At 46.5% G+C, this 21076-nt stretch overlaps 1 protein-coding gene across 4 annotated transcripts in view; it reads right to left on the reverse strand.

Annotated features, from left to right (window-relative positions):
* GTF2IRD1 (GTF2I repeat domain containing 1) overlaps nt 1-21076 on the reverse strand; it is a 244094-nt gene that overhangs the window by 12746 nt on the left and 210272 nt on the right. For all 4 annotated transcript variants that reach the window (XM_043964256.1, XM_043964257.1, XM_043964255.1 and 1 more), the window contains one exon: nt 14610-14687. In XM_043964256.1, the coding sequence (XP_043820191.1) occupies nt 14610-14687 (78 nt within the window). The remainder of the gene's footprint in view (nt 1-14609; nt 14688-21076) is intronic.

The following is a 21076-nucleotide window of genomic DNA, read 5'->3' on the forward strand; positions in this document are numbered from 1 at the left end:
AAAAAAGAAAGATAAAAATACAACAGAGATAATACTAATTTGTGGTTTTCTAAATCAATATGCATCAACGGAGACCCATTTCTATTTGAGTTTGATACCAGGGGCTCAGCTTATAACAATAGCCTCCCTACAAGACTTCCCATCTCTACTCTCCCGCCCTTCTCTTCATCCCTGGTGTTTAAGGCCCTTCACAATCTGGCTACAAAGTCCAGGCTTTCTTTCATGTTATGCTTTTTGCTCTTACTGATCCCCATATCTGAACCGTTCTCCCTTTCTTCATCTGTTAAATGTATATCCTTCCTTCCTTTAAAGCTTAACCCACTGGCCTCCAATTCCAGGAAGCCTTCTTGGTCATTCCCGCCCCACCTTTTGTAATGAGCTCCGCCCTCAGACTTCACCTTGCCCCCAGTTTTGTAACACCCCGATATGCATTTATCACACAGGGCTCAGTATCTCTATCTGTGCTGGTGTCTCAGTCCTTCCTCATTGGTCTCCCCTCCTCCAAGTCTCTCCCCACTGTCCTCCATTTTCCATGAAGCTGCCAAAGAGACTGTTCCTTGGAACACAGATCTGACCATTTCCCTACTCAGTTGACTCCAGTGGCTCCCTACTACCCCCAGGCTAAAAGATAAAAGCCTGATTCACATTTAAAGCCCCACACAATCAGTTTTTGTTTTTTAAGTAAGGCAATTGGGGTTAAGTGACTTGCCCAGGGTCACACAGCTAGTGTCAAGTGTCTGAGGCTGGATTTGAACTGAGGTACTCCTGAATCCAGGGCTAGTGTTCTATCCACTGCGCCATCTAGCTGCCCCAGCCCCACACCATCTGAACCCAACCTATCTTTCCATACTCAGTGGCTATTACTGCCCCTGGAACATTGTAATCTAGCCAAACTAGTCCTTGGTCTATTCCTGGCCCAAGACATTGCATCTTCTTTCTCCCTGCCACATGATGACTGTCCCCTCTACCTGGCTTGCACTCCCTCATCTCCACTTGGGAGAATCCTCCTGTTCCATCTAGACACAGCTCAAGTCCCAACACACAAGCCTTCTCTGGTCCCAACTGCTAGGGCTCCCCCTCCCCATCTTGTTGTTCAGTCGTTTTTGGGTTGTGGCTGACTCTTTGTGACCTGGGATGGGGCACTTTCTTTCAGAGAGACAGCAGGAATTCACAGAAGAGGAATTAAAAACTGTTCAAGTTAGAGCACTTGCCCTGGATTCAGGAGGACCGGAGTTCAAATCTAGCCTCAGACACTTGACACTTACTAGCTGTGTACCCCTGGGCAAGTCACTTAAATGCCATTCCCCTGAAAAAAACAAAACAAAACAAACAAAAAAACCAAAAACTGTTCAAGAGAGAGAGGCCAGTTTTACCCAACTTGTGTTTGGTTGGTGTGGGAATGATAGTGGTCCAGGGGCGCTGAAGTAAAAGCTCTTTGCATTGGATATGACCATTCAGCCTTTGTTTGTAGTTGTAGTAGTAGTAGTAGTGGTGGTGGTGGTGGTAGTATAGTGATGTAGTAGTAGTATAGTGTAGTAATGTAGTAGTACTTAGTTGTAGTAGTAGTATAGTAATATAGTAGTACAGTAGTGTAGTAATGTAGTAATATAGGAGTGTAGTAGGAGTTAGTAGTTGTAGTAGTATAGTAGTAGTGTAGTAATGTAGTAGTAGTTAGTTGTAGCAATAGTGGTATAGTAATATAGTAGTAGTACAGTAGTGTAGTAATGTAGTAATATAGGAGTGTAGTAGGAGTTAGTAGTTGTAGTAGTGTAGTAATGTAGTAGTAGTTAGTTGTAGCAATAGTGGTATAGTAATATAGTAGTAGTACAGTAGTGTAGTAATGTAGTAATATAGGAGTGTAGTAGGAGTTAGTAGTTGTAGTAGTATAGTAGTAGTGTAGTAATGTAGTAGTAGTTAGTTGTAGCAATAGTGGTATAGTAATATAGTAGTAGTACAGTAGTGTAGTAATGTAGTAATATAGGAGTGTAGTAGGAGTTAGTAGTTGTAGTAGTATAGTAGTAGTGTAGTAATGTAGTAGTAGTTAGTTGTAGCAATAGTAGTATAGTAATATAGTAGTAGTACAGTAGTGTAGTAATGTAGTAGTACTTAGTTGTAGTAGTAGTATAGTAGCATAGTAGTACAGTAGTGTAGTAATGTAGTAATATAGGAGTGTAGTAGGAGTTAGTAGTTGTAGTAGTACAGTAGTAGTGTAGTAATGTAGTAGTAGTTAGTTGTAGCAATAGTGGTATAGTAATATAGTAGTAGTACAGTAGTGTAGTAATGTAGTAGTACTTAGTTGTAGTAGTAGTATAGTAGCATAGTAGTACAGTAGTGTAGTAATGTAGTAATATAGGAGTGTAGTAGGAGTTAGTAGTTGTAGTAGTATAGTAGTAGTGTAGTAATGTAGTAGTAGTTAGTTGTAGCAATAGTAGTAATATAGTAGTAGTACAGTAGTGTAGTAATGTAGTAATATAGGAGTGTAGTAGGAGTTAGTAGTTGTAGTAGTATAGTAGTAGTGTAGTAATGTAGTAGTAGTTAGTTGTAGCAATAGTAGTATAGTAATATAGTAGTAGTACAGTAGTGTAGTAATGTAGTAATATAGGAGTGTAGTAGGAGTTAGTAGTTGTAGTAGTATAGTAGTAGTGTAGTAATGTAGTAGTAGTTAGTTGTAGCAATAGTAGTATAGTAATATAGTAGTAGTACAGTAGTGTAGTAATGTAGTAATATAGGACTGTAGTAGGAGTTAGTAGCTGTAGTAGTATAGTAGTAGTGTAGTAATGTAGTAGTAGTTAGTTGTAGCAATAGTGGTATAGTAATATAGTAGTAGTACAGTAGTGTAGTAATGTAGTAGTACTTAGTTGTAGTAGTAGTATAGTAGCATAGTAGTACAGTAGTGTAGTAATGTAGTAATATAGGAGTGTAGTAGGAGTTAGTAGCTGTAGTAGTATAGTAGTAGTGTAGTAATGTAGTAGTAGTTAGTTGTAGCAATAGTAGTATAGTAATATAGTAGTAGTACAGTAGTGTAGTAATGTAGTAATATAGGAGTGTAGTAGGAGTTAGTAGTTGTAGTAGTATAGTAGTAGTGTAGTAATGTAGTAGTAATTAGTTGTAGCAATAGTGGTATAGTAATATAGTAGTAGTACAGTAGTGTAGTAATGTAGTAATATAGGAGTGTAGTAGGAGTTAGTAGTTGTAGTAGTATAGTAGTAGTGTAGTAATGTAGTAGTAGTTAGTTGTAGCAATAGTAGTATAGTAATATAGTAGTAGTACAGTAGTGTAGTAATGTAGTAATATAGGAGTGTAGTAGGAGTTAGTAGTTGTAGTAGTATAGTAGTAGTGTAGTAATGTAGTAGTAGTTAGTTGTAGCAATAGTAGTATAGTAATATAGTAGTAGTACAGTAGTGTAGTAATGTAGTAGTACTTAGTTGTAGTAGTAGTATAGTAGCATAGTAGTACAGTAGTATAGTAATGTAGTAATATAGGAGTGTAGTAGGAGTTAGTAGCTGTAGTAGTATAGTAGTAGCGTAGTAATGCAGTAGTCAAGTCACTTAATGTTGTAGTAGTAGTAGCTAGCATTTACAGAGGGCATTAAGGTTTATAAAGTGCTTCATGTATATGTTAACTTATTCGGTCCTCCCAATAGCCCTGTTTGTAGACCTGGGTATCTCCCAACCCTCTTAGGGCCTTCTCTTAACTGCTACTACCATTTCCTCCCTCAGGGACCAAGTCAAGCAAGTCTAGTCCCTCTCCCCTATTACAATCTTTCCAACACCCGAAGACCTGGCTCGAATCCCCCCTGCTGAATCTTCTCTCCTCTAGACTAAACATTCCAGCTTCTTTCAATTACTCCCAGTAAGTCTTGGTTCTGAGTATTCTCATCTATGCAGGGTGAGGGGATGACTCTGAGCAAGTCTCAGAGCCTGAGGCCACTCTAAGCCTAAATCACCTAAAGGGGCAGACCCTCATTGGCAGAGACTGTTCCCTTACCTGGGAATTCCCAGCAGCAATGAAGCCACAGGCCCAATCCTTATCTATGGTGGCTACTGCCCTCCCTTCCCTAACGACCTTGTATCAACATCAGAAAGACCAGGCAAGTCAACTGACACCAAAAAAATAATTAAAATTGAGTAAAAACACATTTTAATAAAATAATTTAATCTGATAATGGCAACTTCTTAATAAGTAAAAAGAAATATTTCAATTATTTAAGAATGTTAATTTAATAAAATAATTTGGATTTAATTCTCCTTTCTGTCCACATCCACTTTAAATACAAAGAATGCCAAGCAGATATTATCATTTTATTTTGAAAGAAAAATTTTTATCCTGCCAGCTCTATTTTCTTTGCCTTTGTCAATGGACAAAAACATATTGATAAAAAAACAACAAAAAACTGTTGAGTTGATACAGCTTGATCCTTCAAAGTATTCTTAAAACCAGGATTGTTTTGCATTATAACATCTAGCATTTAAACAAGGCTTTTTTTTTTTTTTAAAGAAAAAAAAAAGGTTTGAAAAGCACTTTACAAGTATCTCATTTGAGTCTCACAAAGACCCTGGGAGGTGGGTGTTCTTGTCCACTTTTAAAATCTAGGACACTTAAAGGTTCAGTGACTTGTCCAGGGCCACACAGCTAAGAAGTATCTGGGGCCAGATTTGATCTCGGGCTCTCCAGGCCTTGGTTGCTCTATCCACTGGGCCACATGGATTGTGATCTGCCTGCTTGGGACCATCCTGAACTGAGGAGATCACAGACCCACTGGGGGATTATGCTGTGAGTTTATTCTGTACAAATGAATATCTGTGCATGTTTTCTGTCCCATGAGAATAGAAATCCCTTGAGAGGAGGGATGGTTCCATTCTCTGTTTCCTGGCACCTAGCACAATGCCCAGCACAGAGTAAATACTCATAAGGAAATCGTGGGGGAAGGGGAGAACAAAGGGGCCTTGGCAGACCTGGGAAGTGGGTGGACTGAAATTATGACCTTGGTGTGTAGTAGGCTCTTTTCAAGTGCTTGCTGAGGGATTGAAATGATAGCCTTGGCACATAGTAGGCTCTTCCCAAGTGTTTGTTGATGGACTGAAATGAGGATAACCTCGACTTCCTGCCTTCAGTCTTTCCTTTTGCCCATATCCCTTTCTCATAGGTACCCAAAGCATCCTCCCACTTCCCAGGTCTGCCGAGGGCCCTTTATCCTCCCCTTCCCCCACAATTCCCTTCTCCTGAGCCAGGCACTGAAGGTCCTCCAAGGTTTGTTTCCATCCTCGCTCTGGGCTCTGATGTCATTAGCATTTTGGGCAGCCATGTCATGCTGGTGACTCACTGGGAGCCGGCGGCCCCCCAAAACCCTCAGGGCCTTTTTCACATCTAGCTGGGCCTTCTCTGCCTGTCAAGGATTTGCCAGTGGCACCTCAAGAACATTAATTGCACAGCCCTTGGATCTCAAGCCCCAGATCCCTGGATTTGGCTGAGGCTCAGGAGTGGGGGTGGAGTAATGACGGGGGTGAGCAGCAGATGGCTGAATTTCCAGGCAGAGTACAGGCGCATTCCCCTTCTCTCCCACATCTCATTCTACCCCTCCTCCCCTCTCGCTTTTACTAGCAAAGCACTCGGCGGCAGCTCCAGAGGCCTGTGTCCAGTCCCCTGAAATGGAGCCCTGGGGCAAGGAAGTCCCATGAGCTTCCTGACAACGGGGTCCCAAAGATGGGGATGCTGAGACTTCTTCCTCAGAACACTCGTGCCCACTAGCGTTTATTTCTGGAAAAGTGTCACCTTTAAAAATACTCCCCTCCTGGGGGCAGCTAGGTGGTGCAGTGGATAAAGCACCAGCCCTGGATTCAGGACTACCTGAGTTCAAATCCGGGCTCAGACGCTTGACACTTACTAGCTGTGTGACCCTGGGCAAGTCACTTAACCCTCATTGCCCTTCAACAACAACAACAAAAATACTCCCCTCCTAAAACAAAGCCTCTGGAAGAAAATATAAACTAGTCTGGCACTCAAGGTTTCCATAAAGAGGCACCCCCATCAGACATTCCATATCCTGGTTCAACTGGCCTACTGGAGAGATGCTCTCTGAAATCGACGCAGCATCTCTAGCCTCCCAGCCTCTGCAGAAGGGCTCCCCATTCCAGGAATGCAGACTGCTCCCTCTTGGGGGACTTAGCTCCTGTTAAGGCTCCGCTCAGGGATGCTCTCCTCCAGGAAGCCTTCCTCGATTCCCCCGTTATTAATAACTGGAGTTCCCAAGTTCTCCAAGGCCACTTTGTCCAGTTCTTTCCTTTCTCTCCATCTTTCCCTTCCTTGTATCACACTAATCTACGAACATTTTTTATCCCTCTCTCCACCTCCCCACTTCTGCTGCCGTCTGTAGGTCACCTCCTCGAGGAACAGGCCTTTTTTATTTTTCCTCTGCATCTCAAGTGCCTAGCACAGTGTCTAGAGCGCTGAAGGAACTTCAGGATTATGGGATTAAGGGTGCAGTAGAAAGCTTCTGAGCAGGGGCTGTGAGCCCTGTGCCCTTCCCTCTTCTCCAAACAAAGACAAAGAAAAGGACAATGGTTTTTAAGGGACCATCTAGCTCAATTCAATTTTTTGGGGGGGGTGAGGCAATTGGGGTTAAGTGACTTGCCCAGGGTCACACAGCTAGTAAGTGTTAAATGTCTGAGGCCAGATTTGAACTCAGGTCCTCCTGACTCCAGGGCTGGTGCTCTATCTACTGTGTCACCTAGCTCAATTCTTTTTTTTGTTGTTGTTGAGGGGCAATGAGGGTTAAGTGACTTGCCCAGGGTCACACAGCTAGTAAGTGTCAAGCGTCTGAGGCCGGATTTGAACTCAGGTCCTCCTGAATCCAGGGCTGTTGCTTTATACACTGTGCTACCTAGCTGTCCCCAGCTCGATTAATTTTACAGAAGAGGAAACTGAACTGCAGAGAAAGGAAATGACTTGCCCAAGGTCACAGCTATTGAGTAGCAGACTCAGGATTTGGGGGTTTCACATTCAAAGTCCTTACTACTGTCTACCTGACTCATTAAGCAATCAATGAAACACCTTGGGGTGTTTACCTGGATGTGTTTTTCTGACTAACAAACTTCCCTTCAGACTGCAGAATAAACTCACACTATTTCTTGTTTCCCAAATTCTACCTGCTGTGGAGTCATCACCTACAAGGTTTCCCGGCACCAGGTGGGGAATCTTATCCCCTCGATTTGAGGAAACTGTCAAGGGGATAAACTACTGCTAAGGCAGGCAGGCAGGGAGGGAGGTAGATCTCTTAAACACAGAGGAAGAAGAGGGAATGAGGCTTGGGGCAGGGTCAGGCTGAAATGACATAAAGTAGAGGGGGTGAGCGCAGAAGACACATTTGTCTGAGTCTTTGGCAGTGGGTTCTTGGCGATGGTTTCCAAGAAATAGAAAGGGTGTCATTCAGTCCTCCAAATGTGGACCTTATCTAGAAGAATGTGAATTTCCTGAGAGCAGGGACTATGCCTGGCACACAGCAGGCACTTAATAAATGCTTTTTGATTAATGGATGGATTATAGGCAGAGAAAATATGGAGGAGAACATTGAGTCCAGAGAAATGCAAAGGCAGAGGGGCTGTGATGGAACATGTCCAGAGTGATATTGTAGAAAGGTTGTTGAATTTGGAGTCAGAGGTCTTGGGTTCAAATCATGACTGCCACCAGCTTACCTGTGTGACCTTAGGCAGGTCACATCCCATCTGTGGGCCTAGTTTCCTTGATGTTGGACTAGGTGGCCTGTGATCCTGGGATAAATGGGGAAGGGGGAAGAGCTGGGTTCTAGCCTTACTCTTAGCCATTAACTTGCCATGTGATCTTGGTACTTTCCATCTCTAGGTCTTGACTTCATCATCTGTCAAATTGGGGAATTGGCCCAGATGACCCCTATGATCTCTCCTGGCCCTTAGCAGCCAATGCCAAGGAGCCATATTGTCTCCAAGGATTCCATGATGGTATCATTTGATACTGTTGCCTCCTTGGGACTCTTAGGGCACCTGTTGAAAAGGTGGCCTGAAAATAATGAGGAAAAGATTGGGTTTAGGACTGGCCAAGTGTCAAACTGTGAACTAGGAGAAGTCAGGCACCCGTGCTGCTAATTTGTACCTTTTTCCCTCCCAATCTTAAGGAACCAGTAACTAGGGTAGAGCAACTGGGGCTTTATTCCAGGACACCAGATTTGGAGGGTGCTTTCTGCAGTATAGAAATATTAGCAAGAAAAAAATAATTAAATGAGTTCAAGGCTTGCCTTTGACATACACTGGCTGTGTAATCCTGGGTAAGGTATTAAACTGCTCAGTGCTCTGGGCAGCTCTTTCAGATTATAAATTGCAGAGAAAGTGCCAATTTACACAGTTAAGAGGGGGTTCCTTCTACTAATGAAATCTCAGGTCTAGTCCCTACCCTTAAAGAACTATAAAATTTATATAGCGCTTTAAGATTTGCAAAATACTGCATTATGTTATTTGATTATTATTATTTTTTTTTGGTGGGGCAATGAGGGTTAAGTGACTTGCGCAGGGTCACATAGCTAGTATCAAGTGTCTGAGGTCAGATTTGAACTCAGGTCCTCCTGAATCCAGGACCAGTGCCCTATCCACTGTACCACCTAGTTGCCCCCTGTTATTTGATTCTTACAACAACCCTTAGGTGCTATTTTAAACCTCATTTAACAGATTGGGAAACTGAGGCACAGAGGGCTTAAGTAAAGTGCCCAAGATCATACAGCCACTAAGTATCTGCACCAAAATTTGAACTCAGGTCTTCCTGACTCCACGTTTAACACTTGATCCTCTGTGCCTCTTAGCTCCTAAGGAGTTAAAATAGGAAGCTCCTAAGATGGCAGGCTGGAAAGCATACCTCTCTCAGCCTCCCCTGCTGTTCCCTCTCCCAAATACAAGCCAACCAGAAGGGTCATTGGATTCAGGGTCAAAAGACACGGGTTCAAATTCTGACTGCTACTTCTTACACTTCAACGCATCTGTTAATCAAAGGTTTGGAAAGAGACTTCTTAGGTCCTCCTCCAAATAGATGATCTCTATGTGCCAACCACGAGGTTTCCCAGCTTCCTAATTACTTTATAATTATCATCATCATCACAGTTAATATACACACTGTAGGGTTCACTTGCAGAATGCTTTAGAACCTTTACCTCGTTTGATTCTCATGACCTCCCTAGGAGGAAGGTGCTGTAGCCATCATTATCCCCACTTTACAGATGAGAAGATGGAGGCACAGGGAGTTTAAGTGACTTAGTAATAATAGCCCACATTTGTTTGCTGTGGGTTTTTCTGGCCTGGACCTGGGATTCCATTTGTCTAGGAGAACTCCCAAGGGATCAAAGGACCCTAGCTAGACCTAGAACTAAGAAGGGGTCTCAGAGGCCCTCCAGAGTAGTCCCTTCATTTACAGAGAAGGAAGCCAAGACCTAGAAAAACTAAGCAATGTTTTGAGGGTCACACAGGTGAGAACTTAATGTAGGTCTTCCTGACCCCAGCATTCTATCCACAGCACGTTGTTAGACGATGATCTCAGAGAGAGAGAATTTGGTGCCTCAGTCTGTGTCTGGGGTCTCTGCCCTTGACCTGCTCTTTGTGAGCCCAAGTGAGGAATGAAATCTCCAGATCCTGGAAGAAATATATGAAGTAACTGCTGTAGGTGATCTCAGAAAAATCAGAGTCCAGGAGAGGTTTTACAGGACTGGAGATGTAGAGATGCTGACAAAAAGGCTGATGTTTGGAAACTGTACGTCAATGAGCCCGACTTCCATTCCTGGAAAGATTTGAGGCTATGCTGTTAAAGGGAAGGCTAAAAGCTGGTTTTGAACTCAGGCCTTCCTGACTCTTGGCCTGGAACCTCGCTGGCCTTGAATGACCACACTGGAAGGGTATTCATTCATGGATTGGAGGTGGAGGGGAGGTGACTGCTGTGGGGTGACTCACGGATCTCCTTGAGGTCTTACAATAGTCAATATATTTTATCAATTAAAAAAAATTGGTGTTGTGCTTCTATAATCTACATCTGACACAAAACTGGGAAGGAGGGGCAGCTAGGTGGCGCAGTAGATGAAGCACCGGCCCTGGATTCAGGAGGACCCGAGTTCAAATCTGGTCTCGGACACTTGACACTTACTAGCTGTGTGACCCTGGGCAAGTCACTTAACCCCAATTGCCTCACAAAAAACCCCCAAAAAACAAACAAAAGAACCCAACCCAAACAAACAAACAAAAAAAAAACTGGGAAGGAGAGCTCAGACCCTGGATGTCCCAGCCCAGATCCCAAAGAATCTTGCCAGGCTTGGCCAGTCAGTGGGTCTGGGTTTGATCCTGATCTTTGTAACTGTGTGACCTAGGAAACTTTCTCTTTCTTTTTTTTTTTCTTTTTCTTGGTGAGGAATTGGGGTTAAGTGACTTGCCCAGGGTCACACAGCTACTAAGTGTCAAGTGTCTGAGGCCAGATTTGAACTCGGGTCCTCCTGAATCCAGGGCTGGTACTCTATCCACTGCGCCACCTAGTTGCCCCAACTTTCTCTTTATTAAAATGAGAGCCTCCAAATCTACAATCCTAAAATCTGTGAATAATCAGCCAAATCTAGTCAACAAGCATCCCTTGGGTACTTCCTGTAGCTAGCAAGGTGCATTGGAAATATAAATAGAAACGGAAAGACAGCTCTTGCCCTCACAGAACTTTTATTCTAATGTGGAAGCATGGGTATAAGGAATATGAAAAACAGGGTTAGAGTGGGGAAGAAGAGCGGGTACTTGGTGTAGGGGCCTAAGAAGGACAACTGGTGGGACATGAAGAGATCTAATATTATGACATTTAATAGGGATAAATGTAAAGTCCCATATGGGGTTCAAAAATCAAGTGGAAAAGTACAAGACAGGTAGGAACAGCTAAGCAACAGTTAATGTGAAAACAGCTGGGAGACTTAGCAGACTGAAAGTTAAATATAAGTTAAGAGTGTGACACTGTGATGTGGCCATGAAAAAACCCAAATCCTTGGCCACAGTTAGGTGAGAGAGAGGCAGAGACATGGTGTCTGGAATGAGGGTGCAGCACTTCTGCTGGAGAATTCTTGGGAATATTTAGTTCCCTTTAGCCAATTTGTGACTTGAATGGGTCAGGACAAGAATGGGAAGTGGTAGGGAGCCCTAGTGGAGTGAAGAGGAAGGATGGCTGGGATTATGTCACACAGGTGGGTACATCACACTGACACACAGTCCTCATGGTTTCTCATTGATTTGGCAGCTTGGCCTCTGATTAGTCCAATCAAGGAAAGCAAAACCTACTTTAATAGGTACTTGTCTCTGGTTTAGACCTTATTGTTTGGTCTCTTCTGTCTAGGTGGTGCAGTGGATAGAGCACCAGCCCTGGATTCAGGAGGACCTGAGTTCAAATCCAACCTCAGACACTTGACACTTACTAGCTGTGTGACCCTGGGCAAGTCATTTAACTCTCATTGCTTCACCGCCACCACCACCAACAACAAAAAATGCTAGTTGTATAGAATAGAATTGAATATGGCAATTATCAAAGGGTTACTGAGATTCTCAGGATGCCTGCCTTAATGGAGGGAGAAGAATATTTTGTAATTAGCACCTTCCCAAGTTGTTGTGGGTGAATGTTGTTTCTACAGGGCTTGATGGTACTTGCTAAGTGATCTCTTAAAGAACTTAACCCTCTCCTCTCTCCTCCCATCCCACTCCCCATCCATGTTTTTAACATGACTAATTTGGGAAAAGAAGGTTTGCTAGACCAGAGTATCCTGTAGCCAGCTTCTGTCCAAAGGACTCCAAATATTCAATAATTAGTGGGGTGCCACAGTGGGAAGAAAACTGTCTTTGCAGGCAGAGCTCTGACCCACGTTCAAATCTCCCTCTTACCTTAGATAACCTTCCCTGGCCTCACTTTTCTCATGTGTAAAATGAGGGGGTTGGCTGAGCTGGATGGGCTCTGAGTTCCCAAGTGATCCCTATGGCTTTACTGAGGTTTATGGGTGTAAATGTATTTGATATATAATTGACAGTAGCAACAAGCACCTATGTCTCTCTATTTGCAAACATTATCTAATTAGAACCTCATACCCACCCCGGGAGGTAGGCAGTGCAGGAATCGTTCCCATGGGATACATGGGGAAACTGAGGCTCCAAGAGATTAAGTGGCTTGCCCCAGCTAGCCCTCGGCTGAACCCGGGACTTGGGCCAAATTGAGAAACTGGCTCAGGAATTCCAGGATGAGGAATGGCATTGTCAGAACTTGTCTGCTTGTGATTTTCATGGTATTTTCCTCTGGGCAGTGTGGCCATGTAGGAAGTCTGCTGGACTCGGAATCAGCAGAAACCCAGGCCTCAAAGGCACCTTTGAGACCTCCAAGCTGTGGGATTTTGGGTAAGTGGCGTGACAAAGGACAATTAGACCTGTAGTGGACAGAGGGCTGGCCGGTGAGCCGGGGAGCCCCGGATTGGGTTCTGCCACTGCCACCTACTAGCTGTGTGGCTCAAGAAAAGTCACTGAGCCTCTAAGTGCTCCCAGACAAAGCCTCCTAAAAGCCTGAGTGACAGACAGCTGGTGAGCTGCACTGATGGAGGGAGTTTCCATGCTGGGAGTTCTTCACCCGGGTCACATCACTGGCCTCGACTAAATCAGTAGCTTGTCAGACTGTTTTGTGGATCCACCCACGGACAGAACCCTGCCAACCTTTGTGCATTATAGACAGGCCAATTAGTACGAATTACCCCTTTGATCGCAAGTTTCCCAACCATTCCGGCTTCAAGTTCTTCCTTGAAAACTTGTCATCTTCTGGGAAGCTTTGCTGCATGTGTGTGCCTCTAGTCCCCGGGATTCTGCAGGAGATGCCTGGGATTCTTTATCCTGCCCATCTGCCTAATTTAGGCCCAAAGCTTCTGAGTTTATTTACCCTCCTGCTCAGAAATTCTGTGAGCTTATCCCTGGCACCCCACACAGCTAAGGAACGGTCTGCAGCTGGCCAAATCAGCTCATTTCTGGATGCCTGGATGAAATAAGGGAGGGCTAATCTGACCCCGGGCAGCCAAGGGTGGATAGAGTGCCAGGCCTAGAGTCAGGAAATCCTGTATTCCAATCTGGCCTCAGATACTTCCCAGCTGTGTGACCCTGGACAAGTCACTTTACTCTGTTGGCCTCAGTTTCCCCATCTGTTAAATGAGCTGGAGAGGGAAATGGCGAACCCTTCCAGTGTCTTTGCTAAGAAAGCCCCAAATGGGGGCAGCTAGGTGGCATAGTGGATAAAGCACTGACCCTGGATTCAGGAGGACCTGAGTTCAAATCCAGCCTCAGACACTTGACAATTACTAGCTGTGTGACCCTGGGCAAGTCACTTAACCCCAATTGCCTTACCTCCCCAAAAAAAGCCCCGAATGGGGTTATGATGGAAAGGACTAACAACAACAATCTTAGCCTCCCCTCACCCCATGCCTGTTGTCAGAGCTGGAAACAGGCAGTCTTCTTCACCTCACACATCCATTCACTAGTCAAGTCTCTCTCCTCCCTAGTTCAGGGCCATCTCAGCTCTTCCTGAGACTCTGGGAATGGCTTCCTCACGGTCCCCCCCCCCCTTCAAGTTTCTGTCTGCTCTGACACCATCTTCTACACAGCTGCCAAAGCGATCTCTGCAAAGGGCAGGTCTGATAACCCCCAGATCTAGGCTGCACATTCCCTCTTTGCTCATGGACGCCTCTGCTTGACGTTTTAAGCCCCAAATGAGGTCCCCCAAGTAGGGTCAGAGGTGGGACCTGAACCCAGGTCCCAGAGCCTGGAGCCTGTGCTCCGGGGTTGAGATGGTCAGTGGCAGGCTTAGGATGCAGCAAGCCAGGCGGGCGATGCCTCCGAGACCCTTTTTCATTTGACTTTGTGGGTGTGGGGGAGGGGCAGAACATTCTGCCTGATGATGAACGTAGGCATCAATCTGGTGATAAGTCAAGTTTCATGTTCTCTGAGTAAGGCCCAGAGCTGGGGGGAGGGGAGAGAGGGAGCGCTGGCAATGTGGGGGATGGGGGTGGGGAGGTGCCCAGCTCTGCCCCAGGTGCTCCCCTCTGAGCTGCCCTCCCTGCCCGCCTCAGGGCAGCAGATGTAGTTGATGTGCTGGGTCTGGGACAGGGAGGCTCTGGTGGCCCGCTCCTACCCTCCCCCCATAAAACCATGGAAAGACCCAGCCATGTGTCGAGGAACAAACGCCTGGCCCTTTGAACGTGCTCAGCAGCCGGGGAGCAGCTGTGACCTTGTGAAGCTCGGCAGCAGGCAGGCTGGAAGCCAGCCCCCCTGCGCCCCACCTGCCCTCCCACCCCAGGCTGCTGCCACTCACTCGCCACCTGTTTTAAGAAATATTTAAAATGAAAAGGGGGGGGGGATGGGGGCAGGCCGGTGGTGACTGAGGCCTGGGCCTGGCAGCAGCAGTGCCAACCCTCCCAGGGAGCGGCTGCGGTGGCTGAGCCTCCATCAGGGGGAAGTGAGGCTGCTGGCAGCTGAGACTATAAATAGAGGCCTTTCCTGCGTAGGCAGGCAGGCATTCTGGGCCTGGCAGGATGACCCCGAAAGAGCTGGCTGCCCACTGACCGTATTTTTCATTGAACAGCTCCTTCACTTGCTCCCGGAGAATCACCTTCTCCCCAAGTCGATTGGCATCATCTTCATCTGCAGAAAGAAAGAGGGGGGGTGTGAGAGATTAGGCAGGTCCTTGGGGAAGGGGAGCCCCGTTTTGTCAGGAGCTGGCCAGGTCTGGGGGAAGGGGAGCCCCGCTTTGTCAGGCCTCAGGGAAGGGGAGCCCCGCTTTATCAGGAGCTGGCCAGGTCTGGGGGAAGGGGAGCCCCGCTTTGTCAGGAGCTGGCCAGACTGCTGGCTGCCATCACCATCTTTACAGGGTGGAGATGGGGGAGAGGGAAGAACCCTTTCACCTGCCCCTCCCCCCATAAATCTGCCTGCCCTCCTTGATGGAGATGAAGGCCCCACTGGAACTCTAGGGAACAGAAAAATGGAACATTGTGCAGGGCCTTGGAGTGAGGGAAGCATTGGAAAGAGGCCAGACTAGGACCCAACCGAACCTTTTCAGCCTCAGCATCACAAAGGATCACAGCCTGAGTCCAAACCGCCCCCCCCCTCATTTTACAGGTGAAGAAACTTTTGGGGCTGATTGGGTCTAACCCCTTCATTTACTGCATGAGGAGATGACCCAGAGGGGGCTGTGACTCCCTCCAGGTCCCAGAGGCCCCGTGCTGTCTCTCTCTCTCAGGCTCCTTGGGGGAGCACACAGAGCCCAGGAGACCAGGGGCGTGGGCGTGGGGCAGCCATAGCCTGGCACGGCGTGGCTAGCTGTCTGCAGCCAGAAGGAAAGGTTATCTCTCCTGGTGGTGCGTGGGAGAGCCGAGAGCCCTTCTCCATCCTCGCTAGCCCCCTAGCGGGGACTTTTCATTCCTAAAACCCCTAAAGAAATCTGATCTTCCTCCCAAGGAAATCCCATCTTATCTGAACTGCCCCCATGGGGCATTCCTGGAAACAGCTGCCTGGGCCCTGAGCCCTTTTCTTTGTTCCCCCACAGGCCGCTCCCCTGCTGGGGGGGGTGGGTTGGGAGGGCTAAGAAGGAGCAGCCCCGCCCCTTCACTTTGCTGAGCCTCAGCTTCCTCCTTTGTAAAATGAGGGGGCTGGACTAGATGAGGTCCCTTCTAGCTTGATATTGTATCTATGGTCCCAAATCACTTTACCTCTGTGGCTTTGGAAAATGAGGGGGTCCCTCTGAAGTCCCATCTGACTCTAGATTCTGGGGGGCCCTGGGGAGGAGGGGGAGCCTGGGGACAGGCAGGTAGCTGCCTCTCACCTTCTCCCAGACAATCTGGGTTTTTCCTTATTCTTGACATGACTATCACAGCTGCCTTGCCTGTGTCCCATGAGCCCGTGGTCTCGGCTGATGAAACATGGAAAAGTTGAGCATAAAGGTAAAGCAGGTCTGATAGAGGTCAGCCTTGAATGCCCTACTCCATCTGGCCCCCCTGAGAAGCTACCAGACTGCCCTTAGATTCTGCATGTAAGCTCTTGGAGGGCAGGACCGGATTTTGATGGTTGCTTTTGTACACCAAGCATCGAGCAGAGGGCCTAGAACACAAAAGATGCTTAATAAATGCTTACTGGCCTAAATGTGGTCGAAATCAGCTCTAATAGCAAGATGCCAGCTCTTTGCAAGGCTGAAATAAGGAAAAATGAGCATGGTAGGGAGTGTAAGAAAGGGCCGCAAGGGCCCATGGGCTCCTTAGTCAAGGGCTTCTTAAATTTTTTCCACTTTGCAAATCCTTTTCCCCTGAGAATTTTTTATTTGACCCCTTTTCACTGTTGCCAAATTTTTTGTGACCCCCACATTTAGTTACATGACCCTGTTTGGGGTTGTAACCCCCAATTTAAGAAGCTTTGCTTTAGAGACTCAACTTGGATGAGGCTTGACTCTTGCTACATTTGTAGTACAGTGGAGTCAGAGGTCCCAGATTCAATCCTGATTCTGTCACCTTTGTGACATTGGGCAAGTTACTTAAACTCCCTACCTCAGTTTCCTCTCTCTGTAAAATGAGAGGTTGGACTAGATCAAAGGTTCCCTTCCACATTTAAATCCAGGATTCCGGCACCTAGGTTCAAACTCTAGCTCTGTGTGACCATGGGCCAGTTCCTTTCTGTCTCTGGGCCCCAGTTTCCTCATCTGGAAGAAGGGCATTATAATAATAGCACCTATTTCACAGGGTTGTTATGAGGGTCAAATGAGGTAACGTATAAAGTGCTTTGCAATAAACTTTGAAGTGACATACAGATAGTAATTATTATTAACAATAACAAACCTGGCTTTGTAGAAGGAGAGTCGGCCCTTCTCAGAAATCTTTGATGATACACCACTACTTGCCATATAGTCTAAATTCCTTGGTGTGTCTTTCAAGGCCCTCTCCAATCTTGCCTCCAAATGACATTTCCAGCATTAGCTGTCACCAGCCCCCTACATATCAGACCGATCTGTTCCTGTCAGCCTGCTCTCCTTCCTATTCCCTGAAAACAGATCTGTAAGTAGGAATCTTGGTGCCAGGGGCAAGCAGCATGAGACACATGGATACTGTCTCATGGTGGAGGAGACAGAGACATAAGTGGCTTTGGAAATAGAAGACCCAGATTCAAATCCCTCCCTCTACCACTACCTCTGTGACCTCAGACCAGTGCCTAACTTCCCTGGGCCTGTTTCCTCATGTATAAAATGAAGGAGGTTGGACTCTGAGGTCTCTTGCAGCCCTGCATTGAGGATCCAGGACACTAGCATAAAGTCAACAGGAAGAAGAAAGGTGACCAAGGTTAGGAGCTCGACTCCATACCATTGGTAGCTTTCAATTTTCACCAGTCATTCTCGCTATTTCATGACCTGATTCTTCTCTCTCCTTGCCAACCACCTTACCACATCACCTTTTCCATCCCACCTTTATGTCCTGTCTTCTTCCATCAGACTATAAGCCCCATGAAGGCAGGGACTGTCTTTTGGGCTTGTATTTGTAGCCACAATGCCTGGCAGTGTCCTCGGTGCATGCCAAGCAAATACATGTTCTATTTATCTATCTATCTTGCTAACCAGGAGCTAAACTCTGTTGTTTTTTAGCTGCCCGGGAACTGCCAAGAGCTGCTGTCAGAACCTTCAGATTCAAGTGTCCTCTAAACCTGACACCCTGGGGCAATGCCCTCCTCCATGATTCCCAGTGACTGATCTGCCGGGATGTGCCAAGCACAATTCCATCTCCAGACTCTCTGCCTCCCTGGTCTTCAAAACCCAGACAAAATCCTGTCTCCTCCAAGAAGCTCCCCAAGCACTTAGTTCATCCAGATTCCCAATTGTACCACCCATGTGGTGCCTCAGTTCATTCATTTTCCTTTCATGTGCTTATACGTCTGTCCTATCCAGAGTCTTCACTGGGGTAATGGGTAGAGCTGGCTTTGGACTCAGGAAGACCTGGGTTCTACCATCTCTGACGCACATTGGCCAGAGAACTCAAGGCAAGTTACTGACCCTTTCAGGGCTGTAGGTAACTCTCAAAGGCTGTTTCCTACATAGATCGAATCATATTTGCCTCTCCCACTCCCCACTAAAAAGTCTCATCCACATCTAGGTTGTACGTTGGCTTTCCTACTAACTCACTGTGTGACCTTGAGTGAGTCACTCAGTTCCTTGTGTTTCCTGAGCTGTATAATGAAGGACAAGGACTCTGATAGTCTGCGCTTATGTATCCTCTAGAGTGTTTCTCTAGAGGTTGGACACAAAGCTGTTGCTCAGTAAGGACTTATCCATCGGGTAACTGGTGGGAGGGCCAAGAACACATTCCTGAAAGGACTCTTTAGAGGATGGCTGTATTGCAGGGTCTCAGATGGAGGCCAGTGGGGTATACTTAGGTCTAGAGGCAGGAATCACGGTTGAATGACCTTACTCAAGAGAAGGAAATGAAACTTAGGGAAGGGTCTTCCAACCAATGAAGCTTTCTCCTTGCCCCCGACATAAATTTCCCCAGACTCAACACAAAAGGGTGAATGAGGGGCAGCTAGGTGGCGCAGTGGATAAGGCACCGGGCCTGGAGTCAGGAGGACCTGAGTTCAAATCCGGCCTAAGACACTTAACACTTACTGGCTGTGTGACCCTGGGCAAGTCACTTAACCCCAATTGCCTCACAAAAAAAAAAAAAAGGCAAACAAAAGGGTGAATGAGCTTATACCAAGTCTCCAAAGTCTGCTGCCTGACTTCCCTGGGCTCCTTGGACACGTGGACATGTTCACCTGCAGAATTCTATTATTGTTTTAATAATAATTTAAAATAAAAAATAATGAAAATGTTCTCTTCCTAGGTGGTTCTGCAGGCTGCCATCTCCTGGCAGTGCCTCTTATCTGGGCTCCACGGAGGTCTATCTCAGTGGGGGCCAGCACGGGCAGCGGAGCGAGGCAAGGAACTGGCTTGGCTCCATCATTAGCTAGCCCTTGGTAAGCGTCTCTGTTTCTGAGCCTCAGTTTCCTTGTCTTTAACACAGGGATGATGATCCCTGCCCATCTCGCTGAGTATCCTAGAGGATCAGACGAGCGAGCAGCTCACATTTCTGCAGGGAGCTTGTCGGCCCCTGAGATGCTCAGGACCAGAGACCCACAGCCAAAAAGCACTGCAGAGCCCAGCTGGTCCAACCCCGCTCATTTTACAGATGAGAAAACTGAGGCTTAGTGGAACGGCTGTTGTCCTTCGGGAGCTTTTCAGTCACGTCTGACTCTGGGACCCCATTTGGGGTTTTCTTGACAAATATACTGGAAAGCTTTGCCATTTCCTTCTCCAGTTCATTTTACTGATGAAGAAACTGAGGCAAACAGGGTTCAGTGACTTGTCCAAAATCACATGGCTAGTGAAATGTCCGAGGCTGGATTTGAACTCATGAAGATGTGTCTTCCTGATTCCAAGTCCATTGTTCTACCCATTGTGTCACTTAGCTGCCATTGTATCACAGAAGTAAGTATTAAAGGTAAGACGTGAATCCAAATCTTCTAACTCCAGAGCCAGTGTTCTTTCCACTGAGCCACACTGCTTCTGACAAGTATTCACTCAATAAACATTTATTAAGCACCTGTTGTATACTAGGTGCAGTGTTGGGCCCAGCGGATACAGAAACAAAAAGGAGCTTACAATCCAAGAGACCAAAACATGCACACAGGAAGTGAAAGCGGTACAGCCTGTCTACGGAGCAAATGCAGAGGAATTTCAGTTGCAGGGAGGGTGTCTGGAATCAGGAAAGGAGGGAATGTTTGAGCTGAGCCTAGAAGGAAAGCAGGGGTTCTGAAAGGTGGGGGGGAGGAGGGTACACCGGGCATAGGGGACAGCCTGGACAAGGGCATGGAGACAGGAGATGGAGCATCAAGAACAGGGACCAGCAGGGAGGCCAGAATGGATGGAACACAGAGTGTGCACAGGGGAATCGATTGTGATCAGAGCGGATGGGCCGCTTTTAGCTCGTGAAGGCCTTTGTGAAGACCAAAGAGGGGAGCGGATATTTTATCTTAGAGGGAGAAGAGAGTCATTGGGCCCTGGAGAGCAGAGGAGTGACGTGGTTAGAGCATAACAAATCCACTTTACAGATGTGGAAACTGAGGCTCAGAGGAGAAAAAGGGACTTCCTAAGGCCATGGAGCTGGCAGGGAATGGATACATACTCAGCCGTGACTCACTGACATGAATGAAATGTGCACGAACATGAACCAGCAGGACAAGACAGGAGCCCACCTCCTGCGACTTTCATGGAACCAAAGACGGTTAGAACTGAAAGGGTCCTTACAACATCCAGGGTCAGAGTTGGATAGAATCTAAGAATGCAGAATGTCAAAGCCAGATAGAACCTTAGAACAAAATTCCAGAGTTCAACAGAGCCTTAGAACATAGATTGTCAGAGACAGAGAGGATGCCAGAGGACAGGATGTCAGAGCTTTCCTCTTCCTGGAAGAGGCCTTGGAAACCATCTAGTCTAAAGCCCTCATTGTACAGAGGATGAGCCTGAGCCCTAGAGTGACCCCTGGCACCCTGCCTAAAAGGAAGTATACACAGAAGCAGATAAAGAAAGGAACTAGTCCAAAGGAAGTGGTGTTTCCATTCTCTCATTTACTAGCTGTGTGGCCTTGGGTAAATCACTCAACCTCTCTCATCCTCAGTTTCCTCAATTGTAAACTGGAGATAATAACGGCATCTACCTCCCAGGCTTATTGTGAGGATTGAATGGGATAACATTTGCAAGAAGCACTTTGCACAGTGTCTGGTGCCTAGTAGGTGCTATATAAAATGCTCTCTCCTTTCCCTGTTCTTAGCTAGCTTAGACTTTAGAAGAACTGAACCTAAGCCGAGTCGCGCTTAGGCGGCCTCATAGCCGCTCTCTTGAGTGAGCCAGGACAATCTCTGTGCAGCCAACAGGAACCCTGATGAGTGACCTCAAAAGAGAAGGATGCCACTGTAAGGTTGGCCCTACTGTGTGACCATGCCTCCTCTAGGCACTGGCTGCTTGA

Source organism: Dromiciops gliroides, chromosome 4, assembly GCF_019393635.1.
Source record: "Dromiciops gliroides isolate mDroGli1 chromosome 4, mDroGli1.pri, whole genome shotgun sequence".
Lineage (NCBI taxonomy): Eukaryota > Metazoa > Chordata > Mammalia > Microbiotheria > Microbiotheriidae > Dromiciops > Dromiciops gliroides.